Here is a 14,692-nt window from a genome sequence, read left to right as displayed (position 1 = left end):
AGGACAAGGATGTTAACCTTTTTAGATTTGGAGGAATAAACCGTCCATCTGCATCACACTGTGCTGTGAACTGTTGTGACCGATACTTTGAATCACAGGCAGATGAGAACAACATCCCCAAAGAACAGACTCCTTCTCTGGTTGCTGAAATGGCATCGACCATTGGCTAGAAAATGTACCTGCAGGTTTGCACCTTTTGAGTATCGTCCCTGTGAAGGGAAAAGTGCTCTTGATTATCTGAAAAGACAAAGCTGTTCTGCATTTGATGTTTAAGTACTTGCATTGAGCTTGGCCAGGTCTCATTAGGAGTTCTCCACCTCATTGTTTTATGTCTGACTTTTGATAATGGAAGCCACCCCCTCAGAATGGTATTGTGCATTTCCTTAACCCTGTTTTTCATATTTGATAACCCCTGAATCACCTTGAGTATCTAGTTCTTCGAGAATCTCTAGCCAGGTCTCAGCCACGCTATAGCTAGCAAACAGCCAATTTAAAAATTTCTTAGTGTTTGTATCTCCCGCTTTTACAGTATAGGTGTTTGACTTTACAATACAAATTTTGTTTGCCACAACCCCATTGTAGCTGCCCAAAAATCTCTATCTTTAGCCTGCAACTAGCCATACTGGCCTATCTATCAACTACCAATGTAGCTACCACCACTTAACCTTGCTTGTAAACTCCTCCTTTGATTTTCTAACTCTAAAGACAAGGTTTAAAGAGTATTTACACATCTAAAAACTATTTAATGGTTTGATCTTTCATCTAGGAGTTACAGTAATGCAACTTTTCCTTGCACCAGATTTGGAGTCTGTTCCAGACTGACAGGTGAAAGAGTAAACCTGCATTTAACCAGTAAAGGAAAAATGACACCCCAGCTGCTAATGTTCCTAAAGCTGGTTTGATGTATTCAGATCAGTTTCACAAACTGCTTAAAATCTGGCACATGAAGTGCTCCCAATTTCCACATCATCACTCTTTTGTGCAAGGTCAAATGGTATCCCCATACAGCATTTTTAAAGCAAGTCACCGAATCAGACACTAAGGATCTACAAACCAAATTAAATTTTTGTATTTGTAGTCTGGTATCTGTTAGAGTAATTTTTACAATGGATAACCCTCTTTAAAACACAACCTAGACCACATCACTCAAAGCATCACTTAACTGGACAAGTAAAACAACCCCATTGTATAGGAGCACTATAAATTGTGTGTTTTTTTTTTTTGATGCAAAACTTGTGAATGTTTGTTTTTATACCTAATTATTAGATTTCTTATTATGAAACCTTGCTTTGGAGAAACTTTTTCACTTTAAACGTTTAACCACTCCTGTATTTATTTTGAATAGAGGATTACGCTAGTCATGGGACTAATTATTGTAAGCTTACTGTACTTTGACAGCCAATACTTAAGTTATTTTTTTGTGTTGGTCATGAAATCACAAACCTGAGATCAGTCTTGAGAGATTCTCTTACTCGGGCCATGCACAACACGTGCTTTATCAGTTACCATAATACCACCAATTAGATTGGTGTAGTATTCAAGCCTTATCTGAAATGGGGAAACCGACACTTACCACTGGTATTGGTTGATAAGTAATGTACAAGCTGCATCTTCTATCTGGACTCAATCGAAAGGAGCTATATACGGGCAAATGTTAGAAAAAGACTGGGCTGTTTTGAGCTTAAACCTTCAACATGGAGGCTCTTGTGATTTTAACTAATTACCACTTTGAAGAATGGAGTGAAAGCGCTGCAGTTTCTGCTTGTCTCTGAACAGATTAAGTCTTTATACTGGAAACCGTCCGTGGAAGTGTCCAAGAACTGCTTCTCCATAGAATTAAATGGTGTATATACTCTCAATGGACCCTGGCTTGCCACTTGACTAGAAGAAGCTGCTGTGATGATGATGATGGTTATACAATCCAATGTAAATGAATACCTCTGCCTTTGATGGGAAAAGTTTAGAATGGCCAACAGCATCGGAGCAGAATCCACTGTAGAGCAGCTTTGAACAGAATGATGCAAATGCTGATGTATTCACTTCAGCAATCTTAGGAATTTCTAAATCCCAAAAACCCTGATTTCAGATGGTTCCAAAAACTAAGATTTATTTATTTTTTTTAATGCTCTAAACTGGAAAAGAAGCAGCGGTTATCAGACAGGACCCGAAAGGGCAGAATGAGATCATATGCTTGGTCATTTTTATAGGGTGTATATATATTTTTTTAAATACATTCTGAAGTTTAAGGAGCAGGAGTTGAATTTACACTCTTGAATTTAATCAGACTCTGGTCAAACTATAATGGAAAGTGTGTCTTGACAAGATACTGATTCACAGCCAAGGCTCAGAAAATATTCCATTTTGGAAGCTCTCGTGTGGGGGGAAAAATCCTGTTTTGTAATGTGGTAGTGGTGGTTGGGATTTTTTTTTATACAGTTTTACAATAGCTGTGTAACTTGCAACAAATCTGCCATGATTCTTTATTTTAGGATAAATGTAAGTAGCACTGCACTACTTGGTCTCAACTGCTATCATTTAAATCAAATTAAATGCAGCATAGAACTAATTTTAAAAAGTTCAGAACCAGTTAGTGCTTGTGTATGTCCTTATTTATTCAAATATTTATAAAGTTTGGAGGTGGGGAGAAATGCTACTCACTGTGCTATGGTTGATACTATATAGTTAAAGTGGTTTGTGGTGTTTTTTTTTTTTTTTTTCCCCTCCCCCCTTGTGCTCTAGAGATTCTGGACAATAACCCCTGTAAAAACAAGTAATATTTTTACAGTCTGAAAAAATTGCTTCTGTGTGTGCAAATATTGTTTAATGTTGAAGTAATGTGAGTTTTGACCAACAGTCCCATGTGATGTACCTGCGCTGTGCGAAATATGAAAACTTGCATGCAATTATTTAGTTTAAGCAATATGTAGTCAGTCTGCTATGTTGACTCTTGGAGGTACTGGAGTTGTTCCTAATGTGGTACCAGGTCAGGGGAAGGTGCAAACCCTCCTCTGGTCCTGGCCAAGTCGCCACTCCAGCCATCTGTTTTATTTATATATTTATATATATATATATATATATATATATATATATATATATATATATATATATATATATATATATATATATATATATATATATATATATATATATATATATATATATATATTTTATATATATATATATATATATTTATTTTTTTATAATGGACTTTACTCTTCTACTTGATGTTTAGCCATTTGATTTATTGTCTTTAATCTGTCTCTTTTCTTGTAACTTCTGTTTGACATCTTTTTAAAACACTTGGAGCTACAGGTTTGTAGTAAAATGTGCTATAGCAAGAGATGATGTTCCCACAGTGCAATTAGTAAACCAGTGCTGTATCTGATGGACTCTTCTGAAAGGATACAGATGCTTTCATGTTAAGTTTCCATGTGACAGAATACCTGAATATTAAGAGAACTGTGAATGTTTTCAAATTTAGGATGTACTCCTACCTGTCGGACCTTTTATTTTTAAATTGCTCACTAAAGTAAGTTATACAACCTCATTCCTTGTGGGTTACATCTGAACAACGCATGAGGAACGGATTTACACCAAACAACTGTCTCCGCAGAATATGCGTGCTGTTGTGGACTAAAGTGATTTACAAAGAAATGTGATGGAGTCGGATATATATATATATATATATATATATATATATATATATATATATATATATATATATATATATAAAATCCCTTTAAGCTGATCTTGGTCTCCACAATTCTTCCAAATTTTCTTTTTTTTTTTTTGGTAAAAATTACATCTAGTTTGGAAGATCCATGAAGTACTATTATCAATTATTTGCATGTGTCTGCGAGTCTGTTTCAATTAAGAGTACCCCCAAACAACATGTTTCATGTAGAGAAGTTTCCATTATAGCTTTCTATAAATCGAAATTATGCAACAGTCTTCTAAATCTAGTATTACTGTAACTTTTTTTTTTTTATATAAATATTCTGGCATGGAAGCAAAGGTAAGGTTATAGTGTGGCAAGTATAGAGCTTGAGACAAAAATACATGGGTGTGTAGTATTAGCCTATGACTGTGTGTTTATACTCACAATATTGAATGTTTATCATTAGATACAGTAGTTGATGTTCATGGGTTCTGGCTCCTTTGGAAAGTATTACCACTGGTGACAACTTTCAATTGAGTAGCTTTTTCAGCTTATAGATAAATTGGTTATGCGCAGAGCAATGTTTAGATTCTTTGAAAAAATTTGTTTTTTAAGCATTGCCTGTACAACCACATTTGTGGTGTTTACTTTTCATAAAGTTGATAGGGTTGCACCTTTTCAAATGGTAATCATCAGGGAATGATTGTGCATTTTCATTCTTGTATTAAATAAGCAGATCTCACTTTTGGGGACTTTGTATGTATTTATTTATTTTTTGTCTCTCTCTGAATAAACCTTGCAACGATTTAAATATTTGTAAGTGTAGCCTAGGGCAAGCAAATAAATTCCAATCCCATTTTAAGATCTCTGAGATTGTGAGATCTAAAAATGACATTGCAAGCATTTAACATGTCTGAAATTCATTTTAAGCAATCTCAAAATTACTACTTTTAACACTACAATCCCTGAAGCCTACAATAAAATCATATTCCCAAGCTACCTTAAATTCCTTCACGCCTCATCAGCTGTCCTTATGTCCTTCATTGAAACAGCAGGGCTTACAGAGCTCACCAAGTTATTATGCAAAGTTCTGTTTATGATTCTGTTTTGTGATGGTCTTTATATACAAAAACATTTGTTACTTATATACAGTAAAAGCCAGATAAAATGTTATTCACTTTGATTTATTTACTTATCCTCCTACAGTGTAAAGTTACAAGTAGTCTTCAGAGATTCCTGTGTTTGATCAACATGGGAATAACATTCAATCTGGCTTTTATATAACATAATGTGGTTTTTATATAAAAAAAATCACTAAACAATCACAAACAACTTTGCACCATACCTTTTGTGAGCTTAGCATGCACTGCGGTTTTCGTTGAAGGACATGCAAGGGACAGATTCACAAGATCATGCCCACCCTGTTACTAAATCCAAACCGTGCCATCTTTCATCTTTAAGCCTGATGCAGCTGTGTTTTATTCTTAGGTGTAAGTGGACGTTTCTTGTGGTGAGGGCTTCTGTTCTCTTTGTGCGGTGTAAAACCCTCGTCATCAGAATTCACCTCTGTTATAGCACGCCTTTATATGAAAACTAGCAGTCTCGGATCGGGTGGAATGTGAATATGACTGAGAGAACAAAAGTGAATTTAAAAAAAAAAGTAACTTTTACAAGTACCATAAATTTACACGAGCTGTTACAGACTCAACTAAAATGTATGTTTATTCTAAAATAGTAATAAGAGCAGCTCATTTCTCAAAATGGAGTAAAACCTGTGACCTTATTTTTTAGTACCAGTCAGCAGTTCTCACCGTTACACCACAAAAGCGGTCGTATCAAAGGCGTGTCAATGTCGCACTCTAACGCAGGTTTTTTCTATGGTTATAGAACGATTCGCTCGCGAGGCAGTTCGCGTCTTTGCCGCTCGGATTGTAAAAGGTGGGGGGCGGGGTTGGGCTGAACACACCCCAAGTAGACACGGCCGCTCTTCCAAAACCCTCTATTAAATGGTGACACAATGGGAAACAAATAGTGTGTGGGTTGTTTTTTATTTATTTATTTATTTTTTAAACCTCCTCTTTGCTCGAACAGCTGCTGCCGTGCCACGTGATCTGCATCTATTTAGGCGCTTCGAACATTTAAAAGCCTGTACAGCAGCTGTTCTACTGCTTGTGCCAAAAGATATAACCACGCCAGGGGCTGGAAATAAAACACAAAGTTCTTGTTATTTTTTTTTTAATTTATAATTTAAAAACTGAATAAGAATCTGAAAATCTAACAACATCACATTAAAGTTTGATAAATTCTGAACCATGACACAAAACATATATACATAGATTTAAAAATAAGGCCAATTTAAAGCATGACAGAAAATGAGACATAAAAATATATACAGTGGTACCTCGGTATACATCCTTCATCCGTTCCAGGGGGCTGTTCCATGAAGCGAGCTTATAAAATCGAGGATTATTTGTAATAGCCTCGCTTGAGTTAGCCTAACAGTTCACTTCAGGCTCATTGAGTTCCACGAACAAAATTCAGGTGTATTTAACCTCCGCTAATTCAAGCCAAGCTTGATAAGCGAGGCTAGTGCGCGTCCACGCGATATAAAAGGCAGCCTTGTTAATCGATGCTGGATAAGTAAGAATGGAAACTAAGGAAAGAGCTGCGTTTTTTTTTTTCGCAGACGGAGCAAGAATAATTATTACAAGCCTATGAGGACTACAAAGCTATAATAACTAGAAAGGGGAACACGAGCTGTATTATCAAAGCTCGTGAGGCTGCGTGGCAGAAAATAGCTGACAAGTTAAATGCGTAAGAACATGATTTTAGTAACTTTTGTGTTAAGGATGTCAAACTATTTAACAACTAAATGAGAACAGTTTCAAGCCTTCAAAATGTATAGTCATTAAAATTTCCTTTTACATATGCATTTTGTTACCAGTTGTAAGGTACTTTAAACTGCACAGGCTACTACAATGTCACACGCTCTGTCTGGTGTAACTCTGAGATGCCGCAGGCAGTTAAACCTGGATTTTAACTGTCCAAATGTCATTTCAATGCGTGCCCTTGTCTTACAATGGGCATGGTTGAAATGTCTTTCTGCTTGTGTTGCAGGATCTGTATATGGTGTGAGAAGAAACGGTAGACATGGGTATCCTCTGTCACCAAGCAGCACACCAGGAAAAATTCCTATAATGGAAAGTAGACTGTAGTATAATAAACTATAGTATATTTGTGAATTTTAGTTGACTTGCCTTGTCTGAGGCTTTGAGCCAGTGAAGACTCGTGAAAAATTCTGGCATCATGTACTGATCCTGGCCATTTTGCCACAATGTTTGAAATTAGATGTTCAGCAGTGCATACCATCTGAAACATTTTAGGAAATGGTAATGACATACATTGCTAATGTTGGACGACTACACTTTCACCTCTTGTATATAAATGTGAGATATTATCAGTACTTACCTGTACATTAATACTGTGATATGATTTGCGGTTTATGTAATCAGGCTCTGTTGGACCTGCTGGAGCCTTTATCCTCACGTGTGTACAGTCAATGGCTCCAATGACGTTAGGAAAGCCTGACAAATTAAATTCAGTTACTTATCAGGTAATGATTTATGTGCTGTAGATGTTTAAAGATTAAGCACCATTAATTCCAAAGAAAGTTTCCTTAATGGCAAGAATACCTCGGTGGCCAGTAAAGGTAATGAATATATTTAAAAAGGACTTTAATGCAACGCAAACCTTCCTGATTTCACGGCACACTGTAGCTTTGCTTAAATGTTCAGCATCCCCCACACTGTACAGAAATGAACCACTGGCAAAATAACGCAAAGCGATACACAAAGACTGTGCAACCGTAAGGGCTTTAGAGCGGCGTGTGTTTTAGAAATGTAAGGTTCCAATAACTGACACAAATATGTAATACTGTGTCTACTAAATCTATAGAGCTCGTATAAATAATCATCCGCAAAATGCAACGGATCTATCCTGGGCCGAAGTAATTGTGGAACCTGTTGCCTTAAAGCTCTACGAATGAGCCTCGCTCCCTCATCAACTGGATTATGAATAAATGGGCACGCCATGGTTATTCATGTAAAAGCCTTCAATGCACTCCTTGTCATTTTATACTTTCTAAGTAATTAGAATCGCCTGCATGTAATCTGTAATAATTTTATATTGGAGGGTCGATGTGTGCGAAAGAGGGAGAGAACAGCAGCAGAATAATCCCAGCCCCGCAGAATGTCGTGCTGTGACATCACATGGCTTGTCCAATCATATTCATCAAGCTAAGATAAGCTTCACAACTAACCTGCCAAGGAGCAAGCTTGTCCAAGAGCATGTGTTGGCATAGTAATTAAGCGGAGCTTCAGGTTAGCCTCGTTCGTGGAACCGAATTTGGAGAAATTAAGACGGGATTATCGAAATAAGCCTGGATTTTGAGGTTAGCTCGCTTCGTGGAACAGCCCCCAGATCCTTTGACTTGTACCAAACAGGACCTATACCAAACAAATTTTTCCCCATAAGAAATATAGCAAATGATTAATCAGTTCCCATGAAGAAGAAAAAAAAAATCCTATTATCGGAATGTTATACATTAATGAGGTTGTATAAAATAATTTAAACACTGCTTAATACTAAAATACATAAATACAAATTTTAACCTCACTTTTTTTAATATCTTTGTTTTTCTGAATAGTAGATTCCATCGTTCTCGGCATACAGTATGTAGCAGCCATGTTCTGCATCAATTGATTGAATTCAAATTCAATCAATTCAAATCAATTCAAATTTACGCAAAAAAAAAAAACACCATCGTGTGAAAATTCAGATTTATAGCACAGGTTGTTCACTGAATGCTAGCAACTGGCGTACTGATGCTCGTGGGCAGTCGTGGCTTTGTCTCGAGAGAGGTAAACAAGGGTAGCATGTGGTGTTCTAGCACGCGAGTCGTATTCCAAACAAAGGTCATATAAGAAGCAAAATTTTTCACGTCCAAACGGGACGTATACCAAGTTGGACTTATTCCAAAGCAGATGTATACCAAGGTTCCACTGTAAATATTAATAAATAGCAGCTCACTACTTAGAATGGTAAATTTTAAGAGGACTTGGGAATCGAACCCACAACCTCTTGATTATGACACAATGGTTGTTACTGCGACACCAACTAAGTGGACATATCTACTTTGTACCCAAAGACAACTTCTTTTTCTATGGTTATATTCTTGAATAAAAGAGCCATTACTTTGTTATACTTGTACCTTTTCATGAAAGTGTTTATCTGATATTTGGACTAAAGTCTTCACACATTAAATGCTTCATGTCAACATTTTATCAATTATTACTAAAACATAAAAAACGTTTGTTTTAGTTATGTGTTCAACAATTCCTGCCATCCTACATTTACACAGATCGTTGCACACATGAAAGACCCATGAAATGTATTTATTCAAAATAATGATCTATTATTTACCCTATACAACTCCAAGCACCTCACACCCAGATAAACACAATTTAGAGGTGGCAATAGCAGGTTGCTTGAGCTGATCAACACATTTACAAAACAAAAGACGCTGATGGAGAAGTATGAAGGAATTTAAGGTGGCCTGGGACTACAGGTTTTGTTGTAGGCTTCAGGGATTCTGGTGTTAATGGTACCTCAGGTCTATTAAGTCTCAATCACTTTCATGATCTCTTAAAAGGTATTTAAGATCTTTAACATTTCATTTGTCATAATAGCACTCCTACACAGATTGCTTTCTTCTTAGTTTTTGTTGTAATAAAAGATGAGTGCATGTGTGTAAACTAAAACAGGCAAACATTGTGTAAATAAGTCTTATTTTAATAAAATCTACCTGGTGATACCAGGGTTATGGCATTTCCTTGAACTGAACTAGAGTAGTGCAATGAGCACTCAAGCAAAAAAAAGTTCTCTCTGCTTTTTATTACAAAACAATGTCCAATAAACAGTGCAGTGTAGGTTGTAAATCTATACTTATAAAAGGCAAAGCCCTCACTGACTCATCACTAATTCTCCAACTTCCTGTGTAGGTAGAAGGTTGAAATTTGGCAGGCTCATTCGTTACAGCTTACTTACAAAAGCTAAGCAGGTTTTATTTTGAAATTCTACGCATAACGATCAACAACATCCGTCATGTTGAACTTTCTTATTCATGGCCCCATCTTCACAAAATTTGGTAGTCGGCTTCCCTGCGCTAACCGAAACCAATGTACGTACTTATTTTGGTGGTATGACGCCACTGTCGGCCGCCATATTGAACTTTCCAACGTCACTAATTTTCCCACTTCCCGTGTTGGTAGAAGGCTGAAATTTGGCAGGCTCATTCGTTACAGCTTACTTACAAAAGCTAAGCAGGTTTCATTTAGAAATTCTACGCGTAACGGTAAACAACGTCCGCCACGTTGAACTTTATTTATGGCCCCACCTTCACGAAATTTGGTAGGCGGCTTCCCTGCGCTAACCGAAACCAATGTACGTACTTATTTTGGTGGTATGACGCTACTGTCAGCCGCCATATTGAATTTTCCAACGCCACTAATTCTCCAAATTCCCGTGTAGGTTGAAGGCTGAAATTTGGTACTTATTTCGGTGGTATGATGCCACTGTTGGCCGCCATATTTAATCCACGGCTTCTCCGCTGTTTTATTGTTCATTTACTTTGATTATAGTTATTGTGTAGTTATTTTAGACTTACTTTACATTGTTCAGGTACCCATTTCCTTTATCATTCCAACCATACCCGTATTAGCATGTCTATCGAGGTGATCACCATCGATCAAAGAACTGTCACCAAGTTGCTTCCATGCCCGGAGATGGCACCTATCTTTTCCATTCTCTTTGTTACATATTGCACGGCCATATCAGGCTCACTCTTGATATCTGGAGAAACATTGTGTCTTATGGGACAGGTTCAAGGTGTGGACTGATGACGGTACAGGAGATAATTATATGCATGTGAGTTGATGGCTGCCGCTGAATTGTTCGGTTGTCACTTTCAAGTGTACCGAAATGGCCAAATATTTTACACCTTTTGACAACCACCAATGCCTCTTAACCATCTTAGATTCACAGGTGACGATCTCAGTAGTGGACACTTTGATGTTTTATGAATGCTTAAACTCTCAAAAGCTGGATGTGAAATTATCAATGAAACTGGTTGTATGCTTACAACGCTTGACAGAAGCCGAATGTCACGTCAACACAACTCCTACAAATACTGTCGTAATTGAAACAAACCATGAAACTCGAACCGATTATGACAGCAGCAATCCAAGCTGTGAGATTTGAAACAAGATTACTGTTCACACGGCCAACTGTACTTGCATGCTTAAGAGTAAGCTCAGCGCACAGCTTGGTCATATTACAACTGGAGGGCCGAACTCACAATGTGGTATACAAAGAGATCCTTAACAAATAATTATTGGTATATTTTCCCTCAGTTTAAAAAGGTTTAATTTTCTTCTTAATAAAACTTTTAAGGCAGTACTTTGCCGCTGCGAAGCGTGGATATTTTGCTATATATAGATTGAGTGTGTGTATGTATATATATAGAGAGAAAGATATAGATATTTTATATATATATAGATATGTGAGTGTGTATGTGTGTGTGTATATATATATATATATATATATGACAGCAACACTCATAACAGTGCATTAACAATTACATTGACAATCATGTTACGTTATTTTCAAGATGTTTCCTTTTCTTTTTCATTACTTCTTTAACACACTACTTCTCCGGCCCGAAGCGCGGCTATTTTGCTAGTAAATATCTATAAAAGCAAGTGCATTGAAAGTAAGTTTAAAAGCAAATGGGGGAAAAACACAATTATCGTTACATTCCTCAGCCAGTGTGTTAAACTGTATTACGGATTAAATAAAACTTCTCCATGATATGATACGTATGTTTAGGCGTAGTGTATAAACAGTGTGTTTACATACATAATTTCAATGAATCTTTCCTAATATCTAAGAGAATATAAAGGGTTTATGCTGTATAACTGTGTGGTAAATGTTTAAGAGTGGGGGAGAGTTTATAAGGGTTTAAAATATATAAAAATAACCATATAAACATATGGTTTTTACTTCGAGGATTTTCACCTTTCAGAGGCGTTTCTGGAATACAACCCCTGCGATCGAGGAGGGATCACTGTATATTGGGGGCAGGCCCGTAAAAAAATAATGTACATGCAAGCAGTGACTATTAAAATGAGAGCATGACTACAACCATAACATGGCTCTGGGTTTATGCACAGTGACTGCCTGGGAGTAATATTGAGAATTGCACCAGCGCAGGGTTGGTTGTGGGAGTTAATTTGATTAGATGATAGGGTACCTCTACCACTGGGTGTTGCAGAAATGCAAAACTGTAGTGCATCGAAAGTTGCATAATTAAGACTAGGGGGCTTTGCCCACCCACCTCCTTCACGTCTTTGCCGCTTGTGATGTGAAGGGGAATGCTGAACGCATGCTAAGAAGATGCTTCTATAGAGCTGCGTGTTTTGTTTGTCACACTGCACGTCGATCATTTAACAGCCTGTACAGCAGCTGTCCTTTTGTCTCACAGCACGCTAAAGTGTCTCCAAGCAAATCACGTATCGTCTCCTTCTAAGATGTGTTTTTTTTTTTTAATAATAGATAGATATACAAGCTAAAAGTGATACAAATAGTGAAATCTACTGTTTCAGGGGCATATTGAAAACTGCACCAACGATGGTGGTTACTGGTTCAAGATAGAGCTGGTGGAAGAGCACCTGCCCCCCAGAGAATGAACAAAGTTGTCTTAATCCCTAGATCAGTGAGATCCATGGCAAGTTAAATTACATTTAGATATTTCCAGTGGGTGAAATGGAAGCCAATTACAAGCAGTTACTTGTAATGATAATGTATCAAACAGTGAGAGTTTGGGGAAATTGGTGAAGATCCCTGAAAACAAGCCAGTACTCGCAAGTATGTTCTGAAAAGGTGCAGGTACCGTGAAGTGTTTTTTGTCACCATACGCTGACATACAGCTGGGGCTGGAGGTGTAGGTCCCTTGCCAAAAATAAAGTGCCACTACGGTATACAAAGAAAAGGTGCCATAACCATCTACTGCTGAGTACCGCAGCGGTACAAGCACCGGATATTTCAAAATGCAAATTAAAGATTACGTTTGGTATTTTTCAAGTCAAAGTTATTTCTTAAACAAATTATATATGCATTTGCCATGCAAAATTGTGTTCTAAAGTAAAAAAAAACTTGCTCTCTCTGGTGCTTTACAATGGATGGTATGAGGCATGGAGCAAACTTTAAACAACAAATGCATTCACTTTTCAAGGAAAGACAGGTGTCAAGTATTGATCCGCACATTCCATATATCCAACACATGTTAGTCACAACAAAAGGAATCTGGAAATAAGCATTTTATTGACTTTCCACGTATTTTTCCTCCACTGTAAGTATGTTTTCTGTTTACTTATAAGAATTATCACGTAAATTTGGTAGTAAATCAAAACCATGTGCAACAAAATTTACTGATTATTGGGTTAAGGCTGTTACACAGGAAGAGGAAGTGCTGAGTTATGATGAACTTCATAATAGTTTTTTTTTTTAAATAACCTGCATAATTTTTACAGTGAGTGTGTAATTGTAATACAGTATATGGAACAACAGCTGTTTTAGAGAGAGAAAAAAAAAATATTGCCCCATGGACTATAATGTGAAGCACCACTGCAGGCAAAATATATTTTGTCTTTTGTTTAATTTATAAAAAATTAATTACTTTCGAACACAATTTCATGTGCCAAGAAATAACTTGGACTTGAAAAATACTGAACTTATCTTTTTAAAAAAATTAAAAAATGCATTTAAGATAAAAATAATTAATAGAAAATATTTCAAGATATGTTAAATGCTTTATAGGATATTTCCAAAAGATATCAAAGTATTTTAATGACATGCTATTTTTGGACATAGGAAATGCAACTCAAGATAGCTTGATGCAAGTTCCTGTGTATTTTCAGATATCTTAAAATATGGCTGTAGGCATACCTGAAAATAACTAACTTCCTGTGCATTTCAAAATGTAGGAAAAAAGACTGGAAGAGCCAGTGAGAGAAAAATAAAATCTTTATATGAACTGAAAATGCACAGTAAATTGTTTCATGATATCTTGAATTGCATTTGAGAAATGGAAAAAAAAAATAAATTACAACCTATCAATTCAAGATATAGCTCGAGTAGTATGCTTAATATCTCTTAATTTTGGCTAGCTGTCCCAGAGAAAGTAAATGGGAAGAGTCATACCTAGAGATTATCTGCACGGGAAAGAAAACCGAGTAAATGTACTCGAGTAGCCAAAAATGATGCGGTCTTACATGTAAAAGTTAAAGCACAGACTTGCTACTCAAGTGACTAAATTAACAGTAATTAATTTAACCTATTTTGGGGTTGGAGATATTGATGACTGTGCTGTTTAAATTCTTTAGTAACTCCTATGGATAGATGTTTAATTTTCTACATTTTTTTCTTCTCTTCTCAGTGTGCATCAACCAGATCAAGAAAGCCTATAATCGCAGAAGTGAACCCATGCATAAAGGAAAGACATCATCCAGCGAGAGATGGACATTATATACCAACCTGAAAAGTGCAACTACTGTCAAATAATTTCATATAAAAGTTTTGTAAATGTTATATACCAAGGGTTATGTATATTATACTTTTTCCTGTTCTTCTCTATCCAATCAATAAATAAAGATAAATGCATAGTATTGTTGTTTGCTTCCAACTCCATTAACCTGTAAACCTCATTCTTGAAAAATCGTTTACTACTTCTGGTTTTACATTACACTAAAATGAACAGATTCCAGTTTCCTACCTTACACTGGATGTACATGGTATGAGGCTGTCCATCATTGTCTTGTGTAATCACCTGCATCATATGTTGCATTTGGAAAGCTGTTTCATCCACTCTCTCAACTGCACAAATTCGCTGTATTGGAATTGATGAACGTACCTGGTATA

At 36.4% G+C, this 14,692-nt stretch overlaps 1 protein-coding gene and 1 long non-coding RNA gene across 6 annotated transcripts in view; one reads left to right on the top strand and one right to left on the bottom strand.

Annotated features, from left to right (window-relative positions):
• The window catches only part of LOC120541012, a 30,760-nt gene extending 16,379 nt beyond the window's left edge, over positions 1 to 14,381 (top strand). The window contains exon 5 of one of the 2 annotated variants that reach the window (XR_005635926.1): positions 14,211 to 14,381. This is a non-coding gene — a long non-coding RNA (uncharacterized LOC120541012). Of the gene's footprint in view, positions 1 to 2; positions 3,040 to 14,210 lie in introns of those variants that run through there. The other variant, XR_005635928.1, reaches the window with a different exon arrangement.
• LOC120541009 (rasGAP-activating-like protein 1) overlaps positions 1 to 14,692 on the bottom strand; it is a 146,593-nt gene that overhangs the window by 11,781 nt on the left and 120,120 nt on the right. For 3 of the 4 annotated variants that reach the window (XM_039772233.1, XM_039772236.1, XM_039772235.1), the window contains exon 17: positions 14,547 to 14,684. In XM_039772233.1, coding sequence (XP_039628167.1) covers positions 14,547 to 14,684 — 138 coding nt within the window. The remainder of the gene's footprint in view (positions 1 to 14,546; positions 14,685 to 14,692) is intronic. The other variant, XM_039772237.1, reaches the window with a different exon arrangement.

This window comes from Polypterus senegalus, chromosome 12 (assembly GCF_016835505.1).
Source record: "Polypterus senegalus isolate Bchr_013 chromosome 12, ASM1683550v1, whole genome shotgun sequence".
NCBI lineage: Eukaryota > Metazoa > Chordata > Cladistia > Polypteriformes > Polypteridae > Polypterus > Polypterus senegalus.
The sequence above is the reverse complement of the archived record's forward strand: the minus strand, read 5'-3'. Positions and strand labels throughout refer to the sequence as shown.